This window comes from Platichthys flesus, chromosome 13, assembly GCF_949316205.1.
Source record: "Platichthys flesus chromosome 13, fPlaFle2.1, whole genome shotgun sequence".
NCBI classification, from domain to species: Eukaryota; Metazoa; Chordata; class Actinopteri; order Pleuronectiformes; family Pleuronectidae; genus Platichthys; species Platichthys flesus.
The window spans coordinates 21,459,558-21,480,982 of NC_084957.1; the positions used below are offsets into that span (position 1 = coordinate 21,459,558).

The window sequence follows — 21,425 nt, forward strand, 5'->3', positions numbered from 1 at the left end:
CAGAAGCATTGACCAACAAATATGTTTTAGTAGTCTCTTTTAACCGATTTTACGATATCCGCGGTTTCATAACGTCACGGTTAAAAAACCTTAGAACTGTATAAACTACAATATCTTTCTTACTAGCGGCAAAGGTCTCTCTCTCTCTCTCTCTCTCATAGTATAATATGATAAGGACAACTTCCCCTCACAATAAAAGTCCCATACAGATACACTATGATGACAGAAAACCTAAAATTAACATACCAACGTTCCACATTAAGGTAATAGCTTACATAAACTATTTTTGAATAGCCAAACGTTACACTATAAAAACTAACTGGATGTAATTGATGATAATAAATATTTTAGTTCATAAGCAAAAAAATGCTTGTTTTGTTTTATTTTCCTTCTATAACATAACAATTTAATTTTTGTCGGTCAGGCTCTCTCCTTCCAAACCTGTAAACAGACTTATAAATTGAATAACCCCTTACTGCCTGAATTAATTTCCAATTATACAGATGCTGTATTAAGTGGAGATTGCTAATTTTAATGTAGCATGTAAAGTAGATATAAAATTAGCGACATTACGCATCATTGGGCATAACCTTAATTTAACAAATTTTCCAGTCTCTTGTATGTAGATCAATGCTGGTATTGATTGAAATTGAATAACAACACATTTTTCTGTAAAATCATTGCTGTTCCATCATCACAGTATTTATAATACAGCTTAATACCTCAAAAGAACTTTGCTTTCCCATCAGCAGGCCAACCATAAATCCACCAGCTGGGGTGTTAAGCCTGAAACATGCTTCTGCGTTTTCACGGGCCCGGAAGCGCAAGAGCCCTTCCGGGTCCCTTACGTGCTTATGTATCCCTCCTTACGTGCTGACGGGTGTCGACCCACTTTTCTAAAATTTACGGCAAAGCTCCGCAAGCTCACTCAGCCCGCAAGGCTGTGATTGGTCTGCTCTACATCCCTTCTGGAGCTGCATTTCCGGTTTCATGCCCCATAATACCGGCAGAAATCACGGAAGATTTAGAAGAACGAATATGGACCAAATAGAAGAGCACTTGGCAGAAGATATCCGATAGTATGATCACTTGTATAACCTGTCACTGACTGGCGGATTTGTCCGCCAGAAAAAGGCTACGAGGAGCCGCAGTGGCTATGTAAATAAACAATCGACGAAGAAGAAAGAAGGCGTCTCTAAGGTCGTCTTCGACAAAAAGCAATACTCCGCCTAGTGTTCTGGCGTGGAATTGCTTTGTAAGACGCGCAACGGTTGGGGAAGCATGAATGAAAACGAGTCTTGCGCCACAGCGGCGTGAAAAGACGCAGACGCAGTCGCAGAAGCATGTTTCAGGCTTTAGAGCTCTTGTACAGGAAGCATTCATTATCAGGCCCATATGGCTCTGTTACAGCTTTTATGGTTGTGCAGATTGTGGACAAGGGGGGCCTGAATTTGCCTGTGAATTCAGAAAGGTTAAGTTGAAATTCATGACTTGGGAACCTTAGGGCCAATTCTTAATTTGGCGGTGGGCAATCTCACTTTGATCCCATTGATTCAACTGACAGGGAGCCATTGTGGAGCCGAGCTGCAGCTCCAGTGTTTGCCAGGGATGGGATTTGGTGAAAGGTTTTGTAGTTAACCATGGTCACATTGTCCCAGAAGACGGACAGTCTCGCTCTTGCTCTCTGTCCTTCACTCAGATTGTATTTTTTTCCTTTCTCATTCTTTAATTTGTCTCCGTCTTGTCGTCTCTCCTTGTTAATCTGTCACTGAAACCTCCTTTTGCAGCACTCAGGTAACACGATCAAACAAGTAACTCTTTCTCTTTCCTTTGGCTTTTCAGAGGTCCTGTCACCACTGGTGCACTCCAGAGAGTCGATAAATGAAAGACAGGATGCAACACTCCTAATAGGCACCACTGATTTGTTTCGCTCGCGTACTCACTTGTTTTCTTAGCTAGTATTATTATTATTATTTATAAAAATCTGAACCAACCAATGTATTTTCTTCAATAAAACCCACTACTGCCATATCTACCGCAGTTTTTGCATGAGTGATGAGTTTTCTGACACATCTCATCATTCGCTGCTGTAAATACCGAACAACTGGCAGCACCTATATCAGATTCTCCTGTCAACAAATAATTTAAAGAATGAAACCACAACTTGCAAAATGATTGTCAGGTCAAATTATGAGCTTGACCGATTTATCAGTTGGTCGATAAAAATCAGCTGGTGCAACCCTTTCACAGACTTTCTGTGTTTATGCCGAGTTAAAAACCTTTACAGAGTAAGCTTTAGAAAATATTTGCATTTATGTTTCAATTACACATTAAAGTTCTATTTGCTTAATTCTAGTTCCATTTGTGTTCTCTTTTTTATAGTAATTCATTCATGGTAAAACTGTAAAATACCCGTAAGGCATTTCTTTGTCATAGGGGTCAGATAAAACATTTTAGGGATCAGACCTTTTTTTTCTTGATATTTACGTCAACTAATATTTTGGCATCTGCCTCTAAAATCCGTATCAGTGGAGCTTTCAAAAATAAAAGATATAGAGTTATCATAAATCTTTCATTATTAAGTCTTGGTGTGGGGGGGGGGGGGGGGGTTCTGCTCATCTATTTTATTTTTAGAACAATCAAAAATGCTAAAAACGATGATCTCATGATGGAATTTTGTTATGAAACTAACCCTTAATATTATTAATACTGCTACTACAACATGCCCTCAGATTCCAAAATTATATTCTGCAGCACAGCAGTACTTTTAACATGAATGCATCGTGTGCATACTTTTCAGCAACTTGTTTCCTGTATTAACAAGGCTTTCGATTATTTTCAGAAACGTGTATCGTTTATAAATTGAAAGACGTCTGACGTAATCTTTGGTGAGTGGAAAATGTATCCCTACCTTGTGACGAACTACGGATAATGAATTGTTTCATGCCTCACACAGCAACACAGAGCTCTCAGAGAGAATAAACTTATAGCGATTTAATGATGCAGAAAGGACATTTTCCTGCTTACACCTTGCTTTGATGCTTTAGTTTATACTGCAAATGCAGGACTGTATCGAAATACAAGATTTCAACATTTCTTTTGTATATAACAGCGATTGTATATAAGAAGGTTCTTTTCTCTTCTGAATGTTTTGATTGGTCTATGAGGTATTGTTGCCCCATTGACTAATGACCTGCCTTTGGCACCTACACTATCCGACAGAGGTAAAAAAAAACATAGGTTTGGTGCATGTCCACCACAAAAATGTAACATTTAACTGAAACACAACAGGAATCATCACAGCTTATAGTTAATACATGGGTTATAGCTCCATATTTTAGCAGCGTGATTTTAAATACCCAGCAACATATCTACTACTGACACAAGCTGACTTTTGTTGGTCCACCTGCATGATAAATATAAAAATATGTTACTGTCATTAATTAAAGTATGTGTATTAAAGTAAGTGTGTTTGGAAAAAAATATTTTTTCCAAACACAATTGGTCCTCCAAATGATGGTTGGCCACTGGTTTCTAAAGATGTTATCCAAGTATCTGTGAAGCTGCAACTAGCATTTTTACTATCACTGACATCTAACATCAATTATAGGGTTTCAGCTACATCCATTTTGCAGTTGCAGCCCGACTGTTAAATATTTTATTTTTGAACTGATCACACACACACCTCTTTAGACAATCTGAGAGGCTGCAGCTGTTTACTGCAGAGACAACAACATCACATAAAAAAGATGGAGAAAAAACCAGAGAGATGAAGACTGGAATTGAGACGCACACACATACACACTTGAAATAGGATTTTGAAAAAAAGCAGTGGTGTTAATGAGGAGATTAAGTCTGATGGAAGTTTGTGCCTCATTCTGCAGCCTGTTCACTCTGAAACATACTGAATCAGATCTCCCAACAGACAAATTAATTAGGTAGAGTATTCACAAAATTACGATGAGCATGGATCTAAGGGATACATTTTATATGTTTTATTCTACTTGTAATGATAACTGTTCTGTTACCAGTTATAATAGCCATAGTAATAAGGTAAAACAAAAAGAAGACATCAGTGGGGGTGGGTTTTTCCTATATTACTTAATTTTCTCATGGGGCCTGATCCTTCATCCAGCACAAAGCAGTTTGTTTCATGTTAGGTCTAATGCACATATGGTTACCTTAGTATGACTAAATTAAACCATTTTGAACTAAGCAAATGGTTTTCATATTATTAACGTGAACGATGAACGTGAGTGAACGTCACATTCATTTTTTAATCATCATCGCATCAGGCCCTCATGAAATACCAGGAGCGGGGCGTGTGTGTGTGTAGCGAGCGCACCGGCCCCGGGTCCTGGACCCCGCCCACTCACTCAGAAATGTCTCACAAACAGGGCCGTTCACTCACGTTCATCGTTGAGTCCACGTTAATAATATTAATTGATTTGTTAAGTTCAGCGTTCGTGAAAAATATGCACAACACTGTACTGTACTGTTCTGTACTGTACAGCCACTGCAGAGGGATGAAGAGCCGCTTTCAGTTCCAGGGCTGGCCGAACCCTGTGTAGAACTGAATTTGTATGATGTATTGAACGTTTTTGTGTCTCCTGTGGCAGCAGTGTCCATCACTTTTGGCTGTCCTCTGAAAACACTTCCGCTGTGGTTTCTCTCCTACTTGCAGCGCGTTTGTCTATTTGCAGCGCCTTTCTCTGTTTGCTGTGCGTTTGTCTATTTGCAGCGTGTCTCTCTATTTGCAGCGACTTTCTCTGTTTGCTGCGCATTTGTCTATTTGCTGCGTTGTGTTGTGAAATTGACGATGTTTTCTTACTTTGCTTGAGTTTATCAACTTGCATGTGTTTTCTTAAGTTGCTGTTCGTTGAGCTCTCAGGGCCACCGTACAAAACACTTGCACCAACCCAGATCTACTTTGAGGCTGACAGGCAAATGAACCGTGAAGACACAGAAATGATATCTAAGATCAGACTTAATATGATAAATAAGTGCACTTTGATGTTGGCCCGGGCTTTAAATGTGATCCGGGGGCTGTGAAGCTGATTTATGACCATGTCAGAGCGCAAAAGGCAAAGCTATGCCCTGCAAGTTTAACAGCAACTGGCAAGGCAATAAGTCGTGCAACCAGTTTACTTGCAGCCATAGCAATAAACTCAATTATATGGAGGATGCTGTCTGAAAAGGTGGTGCTAGTCTTTTCCTCTACCTTTGGCTTTTACATGACCCATCATCAACATGTGCACAGACAGTACCTGTGTTAAAACAGCAGGAATTCTAACCCTTAATATCTCCTAATAAAATGGGTAGGAAAACTCAAGCAGATATGTACAGTACTGTTTGTGACAGCAGCAATGGATGCACAGAAGCTCATTTATATGATGGCTTTAGGTGTCATCATAAAAAGCTCCACTCCTCTTTTCGATGAAATTGCACACTTTCAAAAATATTTAATGCCAAAGGGCCACCAGCTTTTGTTTTTTTTTAAATTTACCGTATTTTCAATTATCAAATGTCACACAGCTCAGAACCATTTGTTTAATTAGTCACCAAGTTGCATGTAAATCTGAGCATTCACAGAGAAGGGATGCCACAGTGTGGATATGTTCTCACCATATGTGGAGCGCTCATTGAGATCTTTAACATAACATTTTCCAATAAAGAGTATATAATTATGTTTGTTGCACCAACTACAACGACACCCCTGTCAGAGAAACGTTATTCCCATCAGCAAGGTGTTGGATGCCTTGTCGGCATTAGATGTGAGGGGTCCTATGACTAGAGTGACACTTTTGTACAATGTTTTTTTCTTGGATAATTAAAAGGTTAAGGTAAGAAGCAGATTGGGAATATTTGCAAGCATTCTTAGATAGTCGTCTAAAGATGCCCGCTTATTTTCATCTAGATTCCTGAATCATATACTAGGGAAAAATGCCGAAAAATGTTGTAATATAAAGGAAAGGATCTATCCCAAAATGTAATGGGTAGATTCTTGACCCATGTCCCTTCCTTCCATCAAGTTAGATGGAAATGAGGTGAGTAGTTTTTGTGTAATCCTGCTGACAAACAACAAACAAATGGACAGGCAGGGGTTAAAACATAACCTCCTTGAAAGTGTGAATGAGCAGTTCATGTGTGCCGATGCCCCTGGTCAAAATGTTATTTACTGGAACATTTGGCAAAATCATAATTTAGGAAACAGGATATTGCCTTGAGCAATCCCTTGACTGCAAAAGGGAATTTTTTCCTATCATATGTGAAGATTATGCAGAATCCTGACACTGGCACGTTAGTGCTCTGCCAAATCCCTGATCTGCAAATGAATTTGCACGGCAGAGAAAATTTTAATCACAACAAAACTGCATATTTCCTTCTTGATGGTGACAGAATTAATTTGGGATAAAGCGCTGTCCTAACAAAACCCAGATATGCATCTGACTTCCAAAAGAGAACACTGCTCTAACTAATGACTGGATACAGTCAAACACGGGTTAGTTTGGGTGGCAGATGGCGAGACTGTCGAAGCTACTTGATGCTGTAGGGCCTCGGTTCCCAAACTGGGGTACATGTACCCCTAGGGGTACGCGAAGTGGTTCAGGGGGTACATGGGGAGAACATTTTATTTGCGTTTTCAAAGTGAAAAAGCCCATTTACATTTTCAAACTGAGTTATAAATAATCATTCAATATTAAATACTCTAAATAGGCAAGTCGCATTGCCAAAAATACTCACGTATACCCATATTCAGCAAAATAATTACACTGCCAATAAAAGTTACAGGTAGGTTAGTGACTGTTAGTAAAAAAAAGGGATGGGCATAATTAATCGACAATCGATTAATTGATCCTTAAGAATTTCCTAGATGACCTTTTGTCATAGACTTAATTCTGTTGCGTTCACTAACAACACTGCGAAGCTATACGTCTCCATGTGCGCCTGAGGAGTCCACTGCTCTCTTCAAGTAGGAGGTCTAGCTCCAAGCTAGTCCCTTCAGACCCAGACAGAGCTGGCTCTGAGTGAGGGGTGACAACCACCGGACTGAGAGGTCGAGAACCGTCAAATCCAGCTAGCTCACAGCGGCTAGCTGCACTCTCATCGGGGCTTAAGAGAACAGTAGCGCATATTTTCAAGTGTAACCAGTGAGCGGATCCCGTTTAACTGCCATAAGAGTTGTTCACCTTGTAATAAAGATCTATATTTTCACTGCATTTTAACAGAGCTTATAAATAGTGCATTTAATATAAAATATTAACGATTTATCAAAAATCGATTAGGAACTGACAATCATGTTTAACAACTGATTGATAACTGACAATTGATAGATAAACTCTGTTTGATCTAAACTTCCATCCGAGTCCTGACAATTATGTCCCTGACAATTGCTGTATACATGCGTCGGGGGGGGGACTGTAAAAAGTTTGGGAACCACTGCTGTAGGGGACCCAGCATGAACGTTTGCGTTTTAGTTTCCAACCGTGGACAGACTAAGACAGACCAATATCGATTCTAAAATGAGATGCCTCTAAGACAGGGGTGTCCAAACTACGGTCCGCGGGCCATCTGCATCTGACAATTTAGTAGCACTTAAATGGCACTTACTTAAAGCAATTCATAGTTTTGCTCTATTTTTGAGGAAATTGTACTTTCTTCATTCATGTTGTTCGGGGTTTATACTCTCGATGGATTAAAGCATCATTTAAATGAATTGTAATGGAATGGAATATGGCCCACTGTATTGTACTTCTCAGTTTAGACACTAGGTGGCGCACAACTCACCCCTGAGCTGCCAGCTGTCCCTCAGAACGCCGCCACGCCCCCCGCCCTGAGCGACACAATTGAGGTGCACTGTCGACGGACTGCTCCAGGGCAGGGGGACGTGGCGGCGTGAGTTCCCCAGACCTTCAAATTTTTTTCTGTATGTGGCCCTCAGGATAAAAAGAATCCTGAGGGCCACATACAGAAAAAAATGACTAATGTTTGGAATTACAAATGATGTGCAAAACCTACCTAACTAGTTTAAAATATTTATATTTTTGCATTTTTCAATACCTCAAAAAAATCTCTGGGACCAGTATAATAGTATAGTGGTTTAGTTTTTTACATTTATTTTGTCTTTCAGTTTAGCACTTGAATGTGTCAGAGGGTGTGACCCACATGTTTACTTGTTTTTTTTAAGTTCTTTACAAAATCAAAAAATGTCAAATATAGTGAAAAGTGACCAGTCACTTAGTTTGCACTGAGCATTTAAGACTCTGTATGAGCTAAGAGCACTGCTCTGAATTTGATTTTGCTAGTTATGGCCCCTGCTGCTCTCTTGATCAATGGAAGCATGAAGACCTTCACAAAAACTCATTATACTCATTATTGGAAGGCATATTCTTTTTTTTTTTAAGTTAATAAACTTTATTGTAAAGTTTTAGTGAATCTCTTGTTTCTTCAAGCTTCAAGATGCCCCTCACACTGGCAACATCTGCAAAAACTACATATCGTGATAAGAATCGAGATCGATCAATATGGAAAAACATATCGTGATAACATTTTTTTCCATATCGCCCAGCCCTACAACAACCTACCAAATAAATATCACCATGACAGAGATCTACTAGAAGAGCTGAAAGAATCATGGTGCGGTGGATTAAATATGCAGGGTTCATTGAAACTAGGGATGGGCATTCGATTAAATTGTCTTAATCGATCGTCGGGGGAATTAACAATCTATTTTCAATTCAACATTAATATTTTTATAATAAAATTCACCATTTATAGGATATATTAAAATAGAAAAAACACAGCGTGTTTCCTCATTGAGATCTTTATTACAAGATGAACAACTCTTGTGGCAGTTAAACGGGATCTGTTCAATGGTTACAGCCCCGCTGAGAGATAAGCTAGCCGCCGGAGAGAGCAGCAGCTAGCCACTGAGAGCTAGCTTGATTTGACGGTTCTCGACCTCTCAATCCGGTTGTTGTCATGTCCTAACTCTTGGAACCCCTCAACCAGACCCGGGTCTGTCCGGGTTCCCTTCCCCGTGGACTGACGGCCCGTGTGCGGACATGAAGCCGAGCAGCCGAGCTAGCTCTGGGCTGCTTCCTCAGTGGACTCTTGGACTAACCCTAGGCACTCATGGAGACGTAGAGCTTTGCAGTGTTGGCAGTGAACGCAACAGAACATGCATTCGTTTTGTCAATTAATCGATCTGTGATTAATTATGCCCATCCCTAATGGAAACGCAAGTGTCAGATAAGTGTAAGGATAATAAAGAGATAGAGAAAATGTTTCAGTAAGTGCAGTGATTCCAATAAATGCCATCACAGTTAGAATAGTGAAGGTAAAGTAAATAGAGTCTAAAATAAACAAAAATTTAAATTATGTGAAAGCTTTAAAAAAAAAAAATGCCTTGCAACATGCAGCAACGTTTTTCAGGTCACAACTCATAATAATACAAAAGAAATTCTGCGAGTTACTGGAGGGTCTGCATAATGATATCAAATCATCCCATAGTCTTACTACACACAGCAGGCTTTTCTTATTTGTTATTTGTATTTAGCTCTGCTACCTCTGTTGTATTCAGTCCACACCTATTAATAAATACCTTGCATGATGTCCACATGTCCGATCAAATAAGAAAAAGGATTTTTTCCTGGCCTCCATATTGTCACTGTATCCTCCCTAGGGGTGTCACAATACCAACAATTCAGTAGTCGGTGCCAATACCAGTAAAATAACACGATTCTCTATGCCAATTTCGATACCACGGTAAAAAAAGAATTTTCGAAGATTCCATATACTTGAACTTGAAACATGAACTTCTTTATTTAAATAATGGAAAAATAGCAAAATGTCATAAAACATACAAAACATGTGCAATAGAGCATAGCGTAACATAATAAAGTGCAAGATTCAAGATATTTATTTTTCAAACGCATAACAATAACATTAAGCAGATGCTGGCAGTGAAATGCTTGAGTCTCAGGCTCTCTTCTAACAATGCTCAAGTAATTACACACTATACAATAAAATAAGATAGAAACAGTATAAAATAGAATAAAATAGAATATCAAAATAGGAAAAAATGTATATATATCTAAATATATATAAACAGCTGAGGAAAAAATAAAACAACAGAAGTGCAAATATGTCACAGTGCTAGTTTGGTGGAGTTACTGCAGTTCAGAGGAGTTTAAAAGTCTTATGGCTGGGGGATGAAACTGTCGCTGAGCCTGGTGGTGCGGGCCCGGATGCTGCAGTACCGTCGGCCAGATGGCAGCAGGCAAAAATGTTTATGGCTGGGGTGAAAGGGGACTTTTGTAATCCGGTGATCCGGTGATCAGGCCTATGACAGTGGTGTCATCAGCAAACTTAACAATGGTGTTGGAGCTGTGGGTGGCCACGCAGTCATGCGTGAACAGGGAGTACAGAAGAGGACTGAGCACGCAGCCCTGGGGTGCACCGGTGTTGAGAGTCAGGGTGGAGGATGTGGTGCTGGCGATCCGCACCGCCTGTGGTCTGCCCGTCAGGAAGTTCAGGATCCACTCACGGAGGGCGATGTTGAGCCCAAGGTCTCTGAGCTTGGTGACCAGCTTCAGGGGCACGATGGTGTTGAATGCTGAACTGTAGTCGATGTACAGCATTCTCACATATGTGTCCCTCTGGTCCAGGTGGGAGAGGGCAGTGTGGAGGGTAAGGGAGATGGCATCTGCAGTCGACCTATTTGACCTGTGGGCAAACTGAAGAGGGTCCAGAGAGTCAGGGAGGGAGGAGGTGATGAATGGTTGGACCAACCGCTCAAAGCACTTCATGATGATGGAAGTGAGTGCTACTGGGCGGTAGTCGTTCAGGCAGAGGATTTTTGTTTTCTTGGGAACAGGGACAATGATGGTCTTCTTGAAGCATGCAGGGACTATAGACTGGAGCAGTGACAGGTTGAAGATGTCTGTGAACACATCTGCCAGCTGATCTGCACACACCTTGAGAGCTCGGCCGGGGATCCCATCAGGTCCAGGTGCCTTGCGTGTGTTGATCCGGTTGAGGGACTTCCACACGTCTTCCCTGGATATGACTGGGGGGCAGCGGTCCTCCTGGGCCTCTTCGATCTCCGCAGCCGGGGACTTACTCTCATAGCGTGCATAAAAAGTATTCAGATCCTCTGGGAGAGATGCAGACACTACAACAGCACTGCTGGTCTTGGCTTTGTAGTCTGAGGTGGTTCTCAGTCCGGCCCACATGTTCCTAGTCTTGGAGCCCTTGTAATGGGACTCCACTTTGTCCCTGAAGAGTCTCTTAGCACAGCCAATGAATGGTCATAGTGCTATAGTTTGTTGCAGTGTTAATTTCGTTGACGAACCTTATAACGAAAAATTTTCGTTAACAAACTTTTTCCCATGACGAAGAAGAGACGAAGACGTAACGAAACGGGATCTTTGAAAATAAAAACTATGACTAAATCTATTTTTAACTTTCGTTGACGAGACGAGAAGAAAATGTTGGTGGTTGACTAAGTCACAATAATTTTTAAAACATCATCGTATCAGGCCGTCATAAAGTATCAGGAGCGTGCGAGTGAGTCTGTGTGTGCGTGTGCGTGTGCGTGTGTGCGCGTGTGTGTCGGTCAGACTGGAGGCGAACACAGAAACTGAAGCTCGGTAGAAACCAACTGCTGCGGCACTGATCTCTGAGCAGCTAAGACCAGAACTCTGTGTTTTCACGGTTTCCACTTATAAGAAGCAGTCAGTCAGTCACTGAGCGGCTGCTTCACGTGAACGAGCTCTAATCTCACTGTGTCTCTCTGAGCGAGTGAGTGGGGGCGGGGGGCGGAGCTCCGGCATCGGTGCTCTATCTGGAAGCACGCACACACACTCGCCCACTCCTGGTACTTCATGACGACCTGATACGATGAGGTTTTAAAACAAAAGGAACGAACGCGTCTTGGCCCAAATCAGTTCCAGAAGAGGCGCAGCACCGATGCTAACATCACGTTGCTTCAAAAAAATGGGCATCGTCGGTGTTTTGTTATTTGAGCATTGAAAGGTATCGTAAGTATTGGTTCTCGGAACATCCTTTATCCTCCCCATGGCAATTCTGCTGCTGAAATGTCACTGCCTTAGTTAACACGTCCACTTGCCTCCCTCAGATGAAGTGCACTGCTCCTAGCTACTACGATGATATGAGTGAAACCAAAACAGCCAAAGTGGGATATGTGGCGGCCTAGGATTGACAGAGTATTACACCCAAGGGATTTGTTGTACCCCAAATAGAAATCCAAAAGGCATTTCCTCTCAATTCATCTAGTAAGGTGTCAACTGAGAGATCATATGAAGTCAACATGTGAGTCTCTCTATATACATTTACTTCACACACAGTAGAAACGCAGACCATTGAAGGTTGCAGTAATTGATTGGTACAAATTGTCGCACACATCTCCAGTTACCATTAAGCAAATAGTTAAAAGCATTAACTGTTTATACAGATGGATGACATGACGGCTCCAATAAAGCGAAGCCACTTTCTTATTGCCCCCTGCTGGCTGGCTTCAATGCAAGTCATGACACCTGCCTCCTCGATGTTAGGAGATGGAAAATGGACTAAACTAAAAAGGTAAAAGTACACATTTCATTTCATGATTGACACCTGAGACTTCCTTGCAATTGGTCTGGCGTGTGCAGCAACGGGACCTCAGTACCGCAGCTCCACACACAGATCACTACTCTAGAGATGCATCATCCAACTTGAAACTTAAAAAAAATGTAGATATGCTTCAAGACACAGGATGAACGCTTGTGACTTTGACTGAATGGATATCATAAACTTGCTTGCTGTTATTCCTCAGTCACATTCAGTGAAACAGTTCAACAATGGATGTTCAAATCACACTATTCTACTGAATTGCTCCAGTGTTGTCGTATCACGTCTTGCCTATCAAACTTATGTATATATTCCCACTCAACACTCATAGCATACATTTCTTTTGCCAAGACGCCAGTAGTCACCCCAGTAGGCAGAGATGCACATGAAATGACTCTCGTCTGTAGTAATTTCCAGTACTCACTCTAACAGACCGCCTTGAGAGAAAACATTTTCAGTTGGTGGTAATACTTGGAGAAAATGTATTTCAATAAGGATGGCTGGCACGAAGGTCTGAGGATTATCCTGGACTTTTTCCCCAACGCACATAAACCTTCATTGTGTTGATTGGCACCCTCAGCAATGGACATCTTAAAACCTTACAATAAAACTGAACCTATCTGCATTGGCTGGCTCGACCAATAGAAATTAGTGGGAAAATATGTGTTCCAATGAGCTGACCCTAATCTTTTGTTTAAAGGTTTCACTTTCCCTCGAAAACTATAAATTTGTGTACAGGAGTCACAGCTCTTGTACTTGAGAGTTTTGATGGTGTGCTGTTTGCAGTGATTGTTTAAGATTTGCCTGCCAAAGTTGGTCAGCCCCACAAGAATATAGAAAAAACTGTTTAACAAACCATCCATCTGCTGGATCTTTGGATACCATCACAACACAAAGTAATATGTCAAGCAGGGAAGAAATATAAGAGCAGAAAAGTATTCTTCCTTGATGTAAATCGGATCTCAAAGAGCTTGATAGGAAACAGAACGACGGAATAGCTGCTTTTACACGTGCAGTGAAGTCTGCACATGTTCCTGTTCTGTATGTGAGAATGCAAATGTATTAACAGGGTGAACTTGTGAACACAGAGCTGCTTCTGTGGGCTATTTTGTGGCCAAATAAAGTAAAGGTGAAATTATTATTACACTTCTGCCTTATGCTCCTGAGGGTCTCTTTAAATGCTAGCATGCCTCATTTTCCACAGGGTGTTTGAACCGTTGTCTTCTGGAGTGCAAAATTATGATTTTAAGATCAGCTGAGGCAGCCATATCAGACACTGACAGGAACACATTTCCATAAGCTGCTGTAAATCATAATGTCAAATGAATGATCATGTGAGGTTAATTGCGCAGGGATGATTTTTATGATACACGTAAGCATGAAACTAATTGAAAATATTTTAAGCATCTTCAGTCTATTATACTCAATGTATGTCTTGTTACATTCTTGAAAACTGAAGCAATTCTTCCTTTAGAAGGCTAAATTTCATTACCATGGCTTAACCTCCCAAAGATGTGAGCTTTTGCTGCAATTTCCATTAAAAAATATATTAGGAGGATCACAGAGCTGAAAAGTGACAATAGGATGAATCAGATTCAGTCTGTTAGAGATGATTCAGTTCATCACAAGGAAAAAAATACCCTCCTCTATCTGTTGCTGTACCCTGAGGGTCACCTATGAGCCAAAACCTATGGATAAACACTTACAGATGCATTAGCCGTGAACAATACAAATTTGCATTGACACCGACTGACTGGGATTTAATGAGAAGTCAAACACAGAGAGGAGAAAAAATAGCCATAAAATATATCCAAGTCACGTTTTGCTCATGTCATGTCTCATGTCGCTGGACAATAATAATTACGTTTTTTCAAGCAGTCAGCATCCCAAGCTCTAGAGGGCTTGCATGATGGAAAAATGAAACAGCACTACAGGGGATGAGGAGGCAACACTCAATGGTCCCAACTGTGAAAGTGTTTGAGAAATAGCTTTTAACATCTTGCACAGCACTCAGTCACATCTAATGACCTTCTTCATAAGCATGGAGGAGACCCTGCCTCTAAAATTATCCTTTCCACCTACTGGTTGGCATTTTGATTTCAAACATTAGAGTTTGGTCAAGAAATAAAAAACAGACCTCATGCAAGTATGCCAAACAAACAATGCTGCTTATGTGATTTGACATTTGAATCCTTCAAGAGCCCAGAGGCCCTGAAAACCCATACCTTGACATTCAAATCACAATTATTTCACAGCTACATAATAACGTTCAACAGTTTTCATTGAGGACAGTTTTTACACAAATAACCTGAATTACAATCAAATGCAGACTTAATGATTACCGAACACGAGGTAAATATTTTCTTAGGGCATGCAAAATAAAATAGTACATTCCATAATTGATTTGTTGGCTTTCAGTAAGTAATTAACCATCAATGTGGTGAAAGTCCTTTTAAAATAACTGGGGTCATTGCATAATAATATTTGGAACAAAAGGGAACAAAAAGAGCTGATGATGGCTGGGTACCAGCCACAGAGGCTTGACAAACCAAATGTAAAATGTAAAAGCAGCTGCCAAGATTTTTTACCAGTACTTAACTCAAAGGGAGCAGTGATATCCAAGCCTGGTTAAGCAGCTACTAAAGCTTTGCAAACAGCCAGTGTGTTCTCCCTCATCAAGTTCCACCATATCTGACTGTGGGACGAAACAATAGCAGAGGAGCTACAGTGATAAGGAAGCCTCTGTTATGCATGGGTTTAAACTATTACACCCAGTGAAGACACAAATGGCAAAAGAAAAAGAGAATTATGGAGGGAAGGGAAGAATGAACACGTTTGGCGACGTGCACGTAAATGCTCAGACTATCACTAGACAAGCATCTCCGCCCCCAGGTGTCACAGCAGACAGCTGAGGCGATGACAGGCACTACACCTGCCTTCATGGCCTCCATGAAAGGTCCGTTTGTGATGTAACTGGACAGATAACCTTAAAATTAAACCTAATAATTACTAATATTTAAGAAATCTTGTTAATCTTTCTTCATTGCATTTCAATCATTACATAAGTCATCTTTCAGTTCATAAGGAAAAAAAACGTGACACTCAAAAAAGCGGAATGTATAGACATGGGACTTACCTATGCCGGTGCTCGTCATGTCCTCCCTGTCCATGTATGACCACTTGTCCAGACACATGCTTCCCCTCTTTGGGCGAGTCAATATGAGGGATGAGCACATCCTCCAAGCCCAGGTCGAAGCGCTTGTGTTTGGAATTGTCCGGGAGAAAGAAGAAGGCCCCGAAACATAGGGTGATGAAGGCACTGAGAATGAGGAGGAGGATGAACTTCTCGGAGAGCCTTAGCGTAGCTCTATGGTGCGGAAAGGAGGAGGCACCCGGTGACAGAGTGGGAATCCTGCGGCCCGACAGCGGCAGGAGAGCCGGTGTTGTCATGTTTTCGACTGTTGAAATTAATTTCCGTCAGGGAGGGGCTGGAGGCAGGCTGGGGTGGGTTTACAAGTGCCGCAAGAGTTGTTGTAGCAGCATGCACCAGCTAGTTGACTTTATTATCTCATCCCTGCGTTGATAAGTCCAGAAACCAAAACGGGTCAAGGTCCCTCAGACAAAGAGTGACTGGTCTGCAGGAAAAGGGTCATGACGATTCTGGAAAAATGGAGATTAAAGCGAAGGAGTTAGAACTAAATTCAAAGTCTACTAGTAACAACTAAATCCAATGAACTGTTCTTAACCCTTCACAAAAATGTCACTCAAAATCTGATATTTTCCTAGATACATTTTAAACACCCAACCTCAATGCTAGCCTCACAAAGCCAGACCAATCTCCACAGTACAGTGTCATCGCTGGAGAGATGGTCTGGCTACTCCCATTGTCATTCTGCTGTAGTGGGGGGAAACTGCTCTGGCTTGATTGTGTTTATTTTGGGGTGCTAAGCCCAGGATGTAGCGACGGCATCCCTGGATTTAGGTATCTCAGGGGAAGGGACACTTATTTTGGAACTTTTGCACGTGGGGAGGCAATCTTTGCTTGTGAAAATTCCTCGCAAAGACAGTGCCACAAAAAAATGGAAGATCATTTCAAATGTGAGATCCAAATCTTTGTCAAAAGATTTTCTGCTCGTCTGTTGCAAGCTCAGAGGTTGCTGTTATTTCCTGGACCAAAAGGGTTTTGATGACACGCGGCCAAAGGCAGGCTTACAACCACAGGCTTCATCCAGTGAGTCCCACTACAGCCACTTAGGCAGACAGTATTCTGTCAGGATAGAGGAGCCGGTGCCCTTTGGACCCTTTCCTTTTGTTGTTATCTCTCAACCTTGGCAGCATGTCCCCTCTCACAAGTAGCATCATCTCGCCGAGCTCACTTCCACTGCGCCTCACATACATACGCTTGTGCATCAGGTAATGGCTGAATAATAAACAATCAGACATTGTTTGCAACACAATCATGTCCTCTCAGAAATAAATATACCTCGGAATTAATCTCTTTCAATCACACAAAACACATAATCCTCTGGCCATGAGACAGATGACAAAACGTGTTTTCCAGAGGCTTAAAGTATCAAGGAGCTGTGCAGCATCTGAGAGCATCATCACAGAACTGCTCCCTGTCAGCTGGCATCTCTTGCAGCACTAACACTGCAGAATGAAGCTGCTTTCTAGGTTTGATTTCTGTGGCATGATAACACAATCCAAGTCAAGATGAACTCCGGCCAACACGTAAAACATCCTCCTGTCGCCCACATCCATGACAAACACCCAGCTGCGAGAGAGGCAGAAGCTGAACGACGAACACACTGTCCGTGCACGTATCCTGTTCGATCCTTTCATCAATTACCCACATGTGGCTGTTTTTTTTGTTTTTTTTTTAAGCTAAGGGCTTTAGACCCCTGTGGCTGCATTTGTACAAATACAAGGAGTAAATGAGCAGCTGCTCCAAGAGCAAGAGACATAGAGCGAATAGCTCCTTAAAACAAAGAATAAATGGTTGCAAATATGTCAATGTTAATGTATGTGCTTTTATCCAGTAGTTTTCCACCGGCTCGGTGCGGAGCTACGATGTCTCGGTGTCTCTTCGCTGAATACCAAGTTCATTCTGTGACAGAGCCCGTCTGTGTGAGCTCTTTAGTCGATTCAAAGATGCTAGCTAACAGGGGAAACGAGCGGCTAACTTACCCAGCTAACGGCGGCTAACAGGGGAGAAAAACATATATTAGCGGTGATGGATAATAATTCATCACCTCCCAGGAGCGAACACGAGTTAAAAATATAAAAATATTCCAACATACGCGTTAAGACTCGCTGACATTTTAGCTAACCCGTGATAAAGCCTGCACAGGGGAACCTACAGCCCCGCTACGGTGGTAGTTAGCCCGCTAGCGAGTGGGCTAGGCTGCTAACGCTAGCTAGCTAGGTGATGGTGAAGTGACAGAGGCGGGGGTCTCTTGTTTGGACGCCGCCGCCGCCGCTGCTGCTTCTGCTGCCACTGCATCAACACCTTTTGCTCGGCGAAAATCGACGCGGTTCCCGGTCCGCCTTTCGCAAGAAGCCGCCGTATCAGGTGTCCTCATGTCCGCAGATGGCCGCACCGCCGTAGCCCTCTCCGGACCGTTCAGCTTCCAGCTCAGAGCCGCACAGCAGGAGCAGAGGACGCGGGGATGATGTGGATGCGTGTCCGCCGTGAGGGACCGCAGCGACGGTCTTAGGGAGCTGCTGCTGCTCGGTGATCCAGTATCAACTACCAAGCCTGCACACTTAGGGACCGTCTGACACTTTCACTGGAACAAATAACCCGTGATATAATTTGCACATGGATCCAACGTCCCCTTAAATCAGTGATGTAATGCAACGCCTCAGTTCAGCCATCCAATCATTATTATTATTATTTTAACTTGTAGTAATCTGCTCATTTACTGTTTATTATTTAATTTGGCTTTCAACATATTCTTCCATTATTCTTATTATTCTTATTCTTATTCTTATTCTTATTCTTATTCTTATTCTTATTCTTATTCTTAATATTAGTAGTAGTCGTAGTAGTCGTCGTAATAGTAGTAGTAATAGTAGTAATAGTAGAAGAAGTAGTAGTGGTATTTATTTATTTTCTAATAGCCTGTATCATATATATATCTCATCTCATCTCATATTCATATATATATGAATATGAATATAATGTAATATAATGAAAACAAATTATTTGGTTGAAAGTGACATATTTCATTTAAATAAACAATGCACAGTCCAAATATGCAGTTTTCAAACTTTTTGTATTTGTATTTTTGCAGTTATCAGTTCATTTACCATAATTGTTTTATATTTGATGTGGCTTTCAACATATCCCTACATTATTATTATTTTATTATTTTATTATTATTGTTAGTAGTAGCAGTAGTAGTAGTAGTAGTAGTAGCAGTATCATTATTTCTATTTGTATTATTATCATTATTATCAGTAGTAGAAGTATTCTTATTTTTCTGATATCATGTATCATATATGTATCAGACCAAAAGAGTTTTTCTCATGTGTTTGAAAGTGACAATAGGCAGTGCACAGTTTCCAAATATGCCATTTTTTAACGTTTTGTATAAACAGTAATCAACATGTCAGTGATGTAGATTATTGTATTAATCTAGCCATTGCTCCATCCTAATGCCATCAGTTAATGCATTTAACATTCAATTAAGAATTTAAAAACAACATGAAAATTTAAAATGCATAAATGTCTGAAGACAATATGTACAGACTGATCTGTCTGGGGTTAGGCTTAAAACTTACACAGCATATGTAAAAAATCAGTTACACAAACAATTAGCAATCAAATTAAACATTTAACAATATTGAGTAAAAGTCAGGTGTGAGTCTAATATGGTTGGAATTGATGAAAGTGGAATAATGATTTTTTACCTTCAGATGAATGTATTTGTCATGTTCCGTACGACTAAGTCTCGTGAAAATATACTATCCGGTTGCATGGAGGGAAATGTATCCATGATCCAGTGTATTCAGAAATAAATCCCTACCTGTCTCTCTGCTTCTTTAATTTTGACACTTCTTTTTGAATTGTGTCTCCCTCAACTTTACAAATATGTGATAGAAAATCACTTAATGACACCATACATTCAAAAACTGTTTCTGCATCATTCAATTTACCTGACTACAATCTAAAACAAAAGTCAGTAAAGTCAAAACAGTTTCCCTGTAGACAGAGTGACCTTATGATGGCCGTAGGTAAAAACCCTGAATAAAAATAAACCTTAAACAAAAAAACTAATAATCATACATAAGACCAGAGGGACTGCACAAAAAGCAACAAAATCAGCTGATATATTTGTCTTGTTGTGGCAGCTACATGCAGCAGTACACTCCTCTATACACCACACAGAACAGATCTATACATAAGGTACAAAACTGAATAATCTTATCAAATCAACATGAGCTAGGTTTCCAGGAAGGACAGAGTTGATCTTATTAGGGTCCTGGTGTAGTTTCAAGAGTGTGTCACTTTGCTTTCAGGAGCGTTTCTTACACTCTTTGCCTCAGCCAAGGACAGGCTCCCAGCCAAGGGCACCTTAGGCTTTCTCCGCAAGTGGCGGGTGTAATTAGTTAAACCTCAGTGATGACACTTCTCCTGCTGCTGAATAGCTGACTTTCCTGTGGTGTGACTTGGGCGAGGGCCACAAACCTGGCCGAACCAGAAACTGTTCAAGGCCTCACCACAGACAAAGGTGACCAACACAGAGAGTGTGAAGCCAGTCAGTACAGTCGTTCAGTCTCTCTGCACAAGGCAAGAACATGAATATAAAAACCCACACTGTCACCATAGGTTCCTATTATCCTGAAGTGGATGACTGACAGCATGAGAAGGTCTGTGTGCCTGAGCAGCAGAAAGGAAAACAGTAGAGAATAACCAAGAAATGCTGCTGTTGAATATTTAGTATACCAACAAGTGTTGGTTGGATTCATGGAGGAATTCTCCCGACTTTGGTGATCCCCTGACTTTTACTCTCAGGCCACCACATTGTTGACTTTCCTGGTTCAAAGATGCTATGTTTTGGCCAATGTCCATGCTTGTCAGAAAGATAACCTCAAACAGATTTCACAGATTTCACAGATTTCACAGATTTCACAATTTAACCCTAGAACACATACGTCGGGTGTTTTTTACCCGAGCGAGTGTTGTCATGGGATTTTCATTGTGTTGCTGCTGTCTGAGTGGCATGGGCATCTTTGGGTAGCTTCAGTCTGCTCACTGACGTCATAGAAGGTAGGCTAGTATCCCTGCTCCCTGTTTTTTTCAATAGGCACGTGTTCGGGTAATTTTCACCCGACATTAGTGTTAGAGGGTTCATTTTTTAACAATTTTTTTTTGAATGATATAAGTTGTATATGATGCAGGGAGATGGGGCCTTCACCGAACATGTCCCAGGAACGGCTGGACCTAAGAACAAGTTGCCAGCCCTATTTTTAGGAATTTTTCTTTAACGACCCCCAAATTTTCACTAATTTTAGAGCCTTTTTATAGGGTCCCCCCATTGTACCTTTTTTTCGTTTTAGGAGATGTTGTATCGGGGAATAATCTTACATCTCCCTTTGCCTTTCACTGTGTGACTGCTCCATGGTGACTAAGAGCTTATCAGGCACATAGACTGCTCTGTGATACTGTCACCACACATAAGTGAGCTTTTCTCTGACAGATAATCTATCCACATATAAAGTCAAGCCACGAAGACAGTCCTAACCTTTTTGCTGAGTGTGGAGACAGCCGGGCAGCCAGCTGAGTC

General features: G+C 41.1%; 1 protein-coding gene across 2 annotated transcripts in view; it reads right to left on the reverse strand.

Moving 5' to 3' along the window:
- The window catches only part of man1a2 (mannosidase, alpha, class 1A, member 2), a 116,519-nt gene extending 98,079 nt beyond the window's left edge, over positions 1-18,440 (reverse strand). Inside the window, exons 1-2 of one of the 2 annotated variants that reach the window (XM_062402536.1) lie at positions 18,143-18,440; positions 15,770-16,293 (exon numbers count right to left, since the gene is read on the reverse strand). In XM_062402536.1, the coding sequence (XP_062258520.1) occupies positions 15,770-16,083 (314 nt within the window). In that variant the 5' untranslated portion in view covers positions 16,084-16,293; positions 18,143-18,440. Of the gene's footprint in view, positions 1-15,769; positions 16,294-17,820; positions 17,997-18,142 lie in introns of those variants that run through there. The other variant, XM_062402537.1, reaches the window with a different exon arrangement.
- Between the last annotated feature and the right edge of the window lie 2,985 nt (positions 18,441-21,425).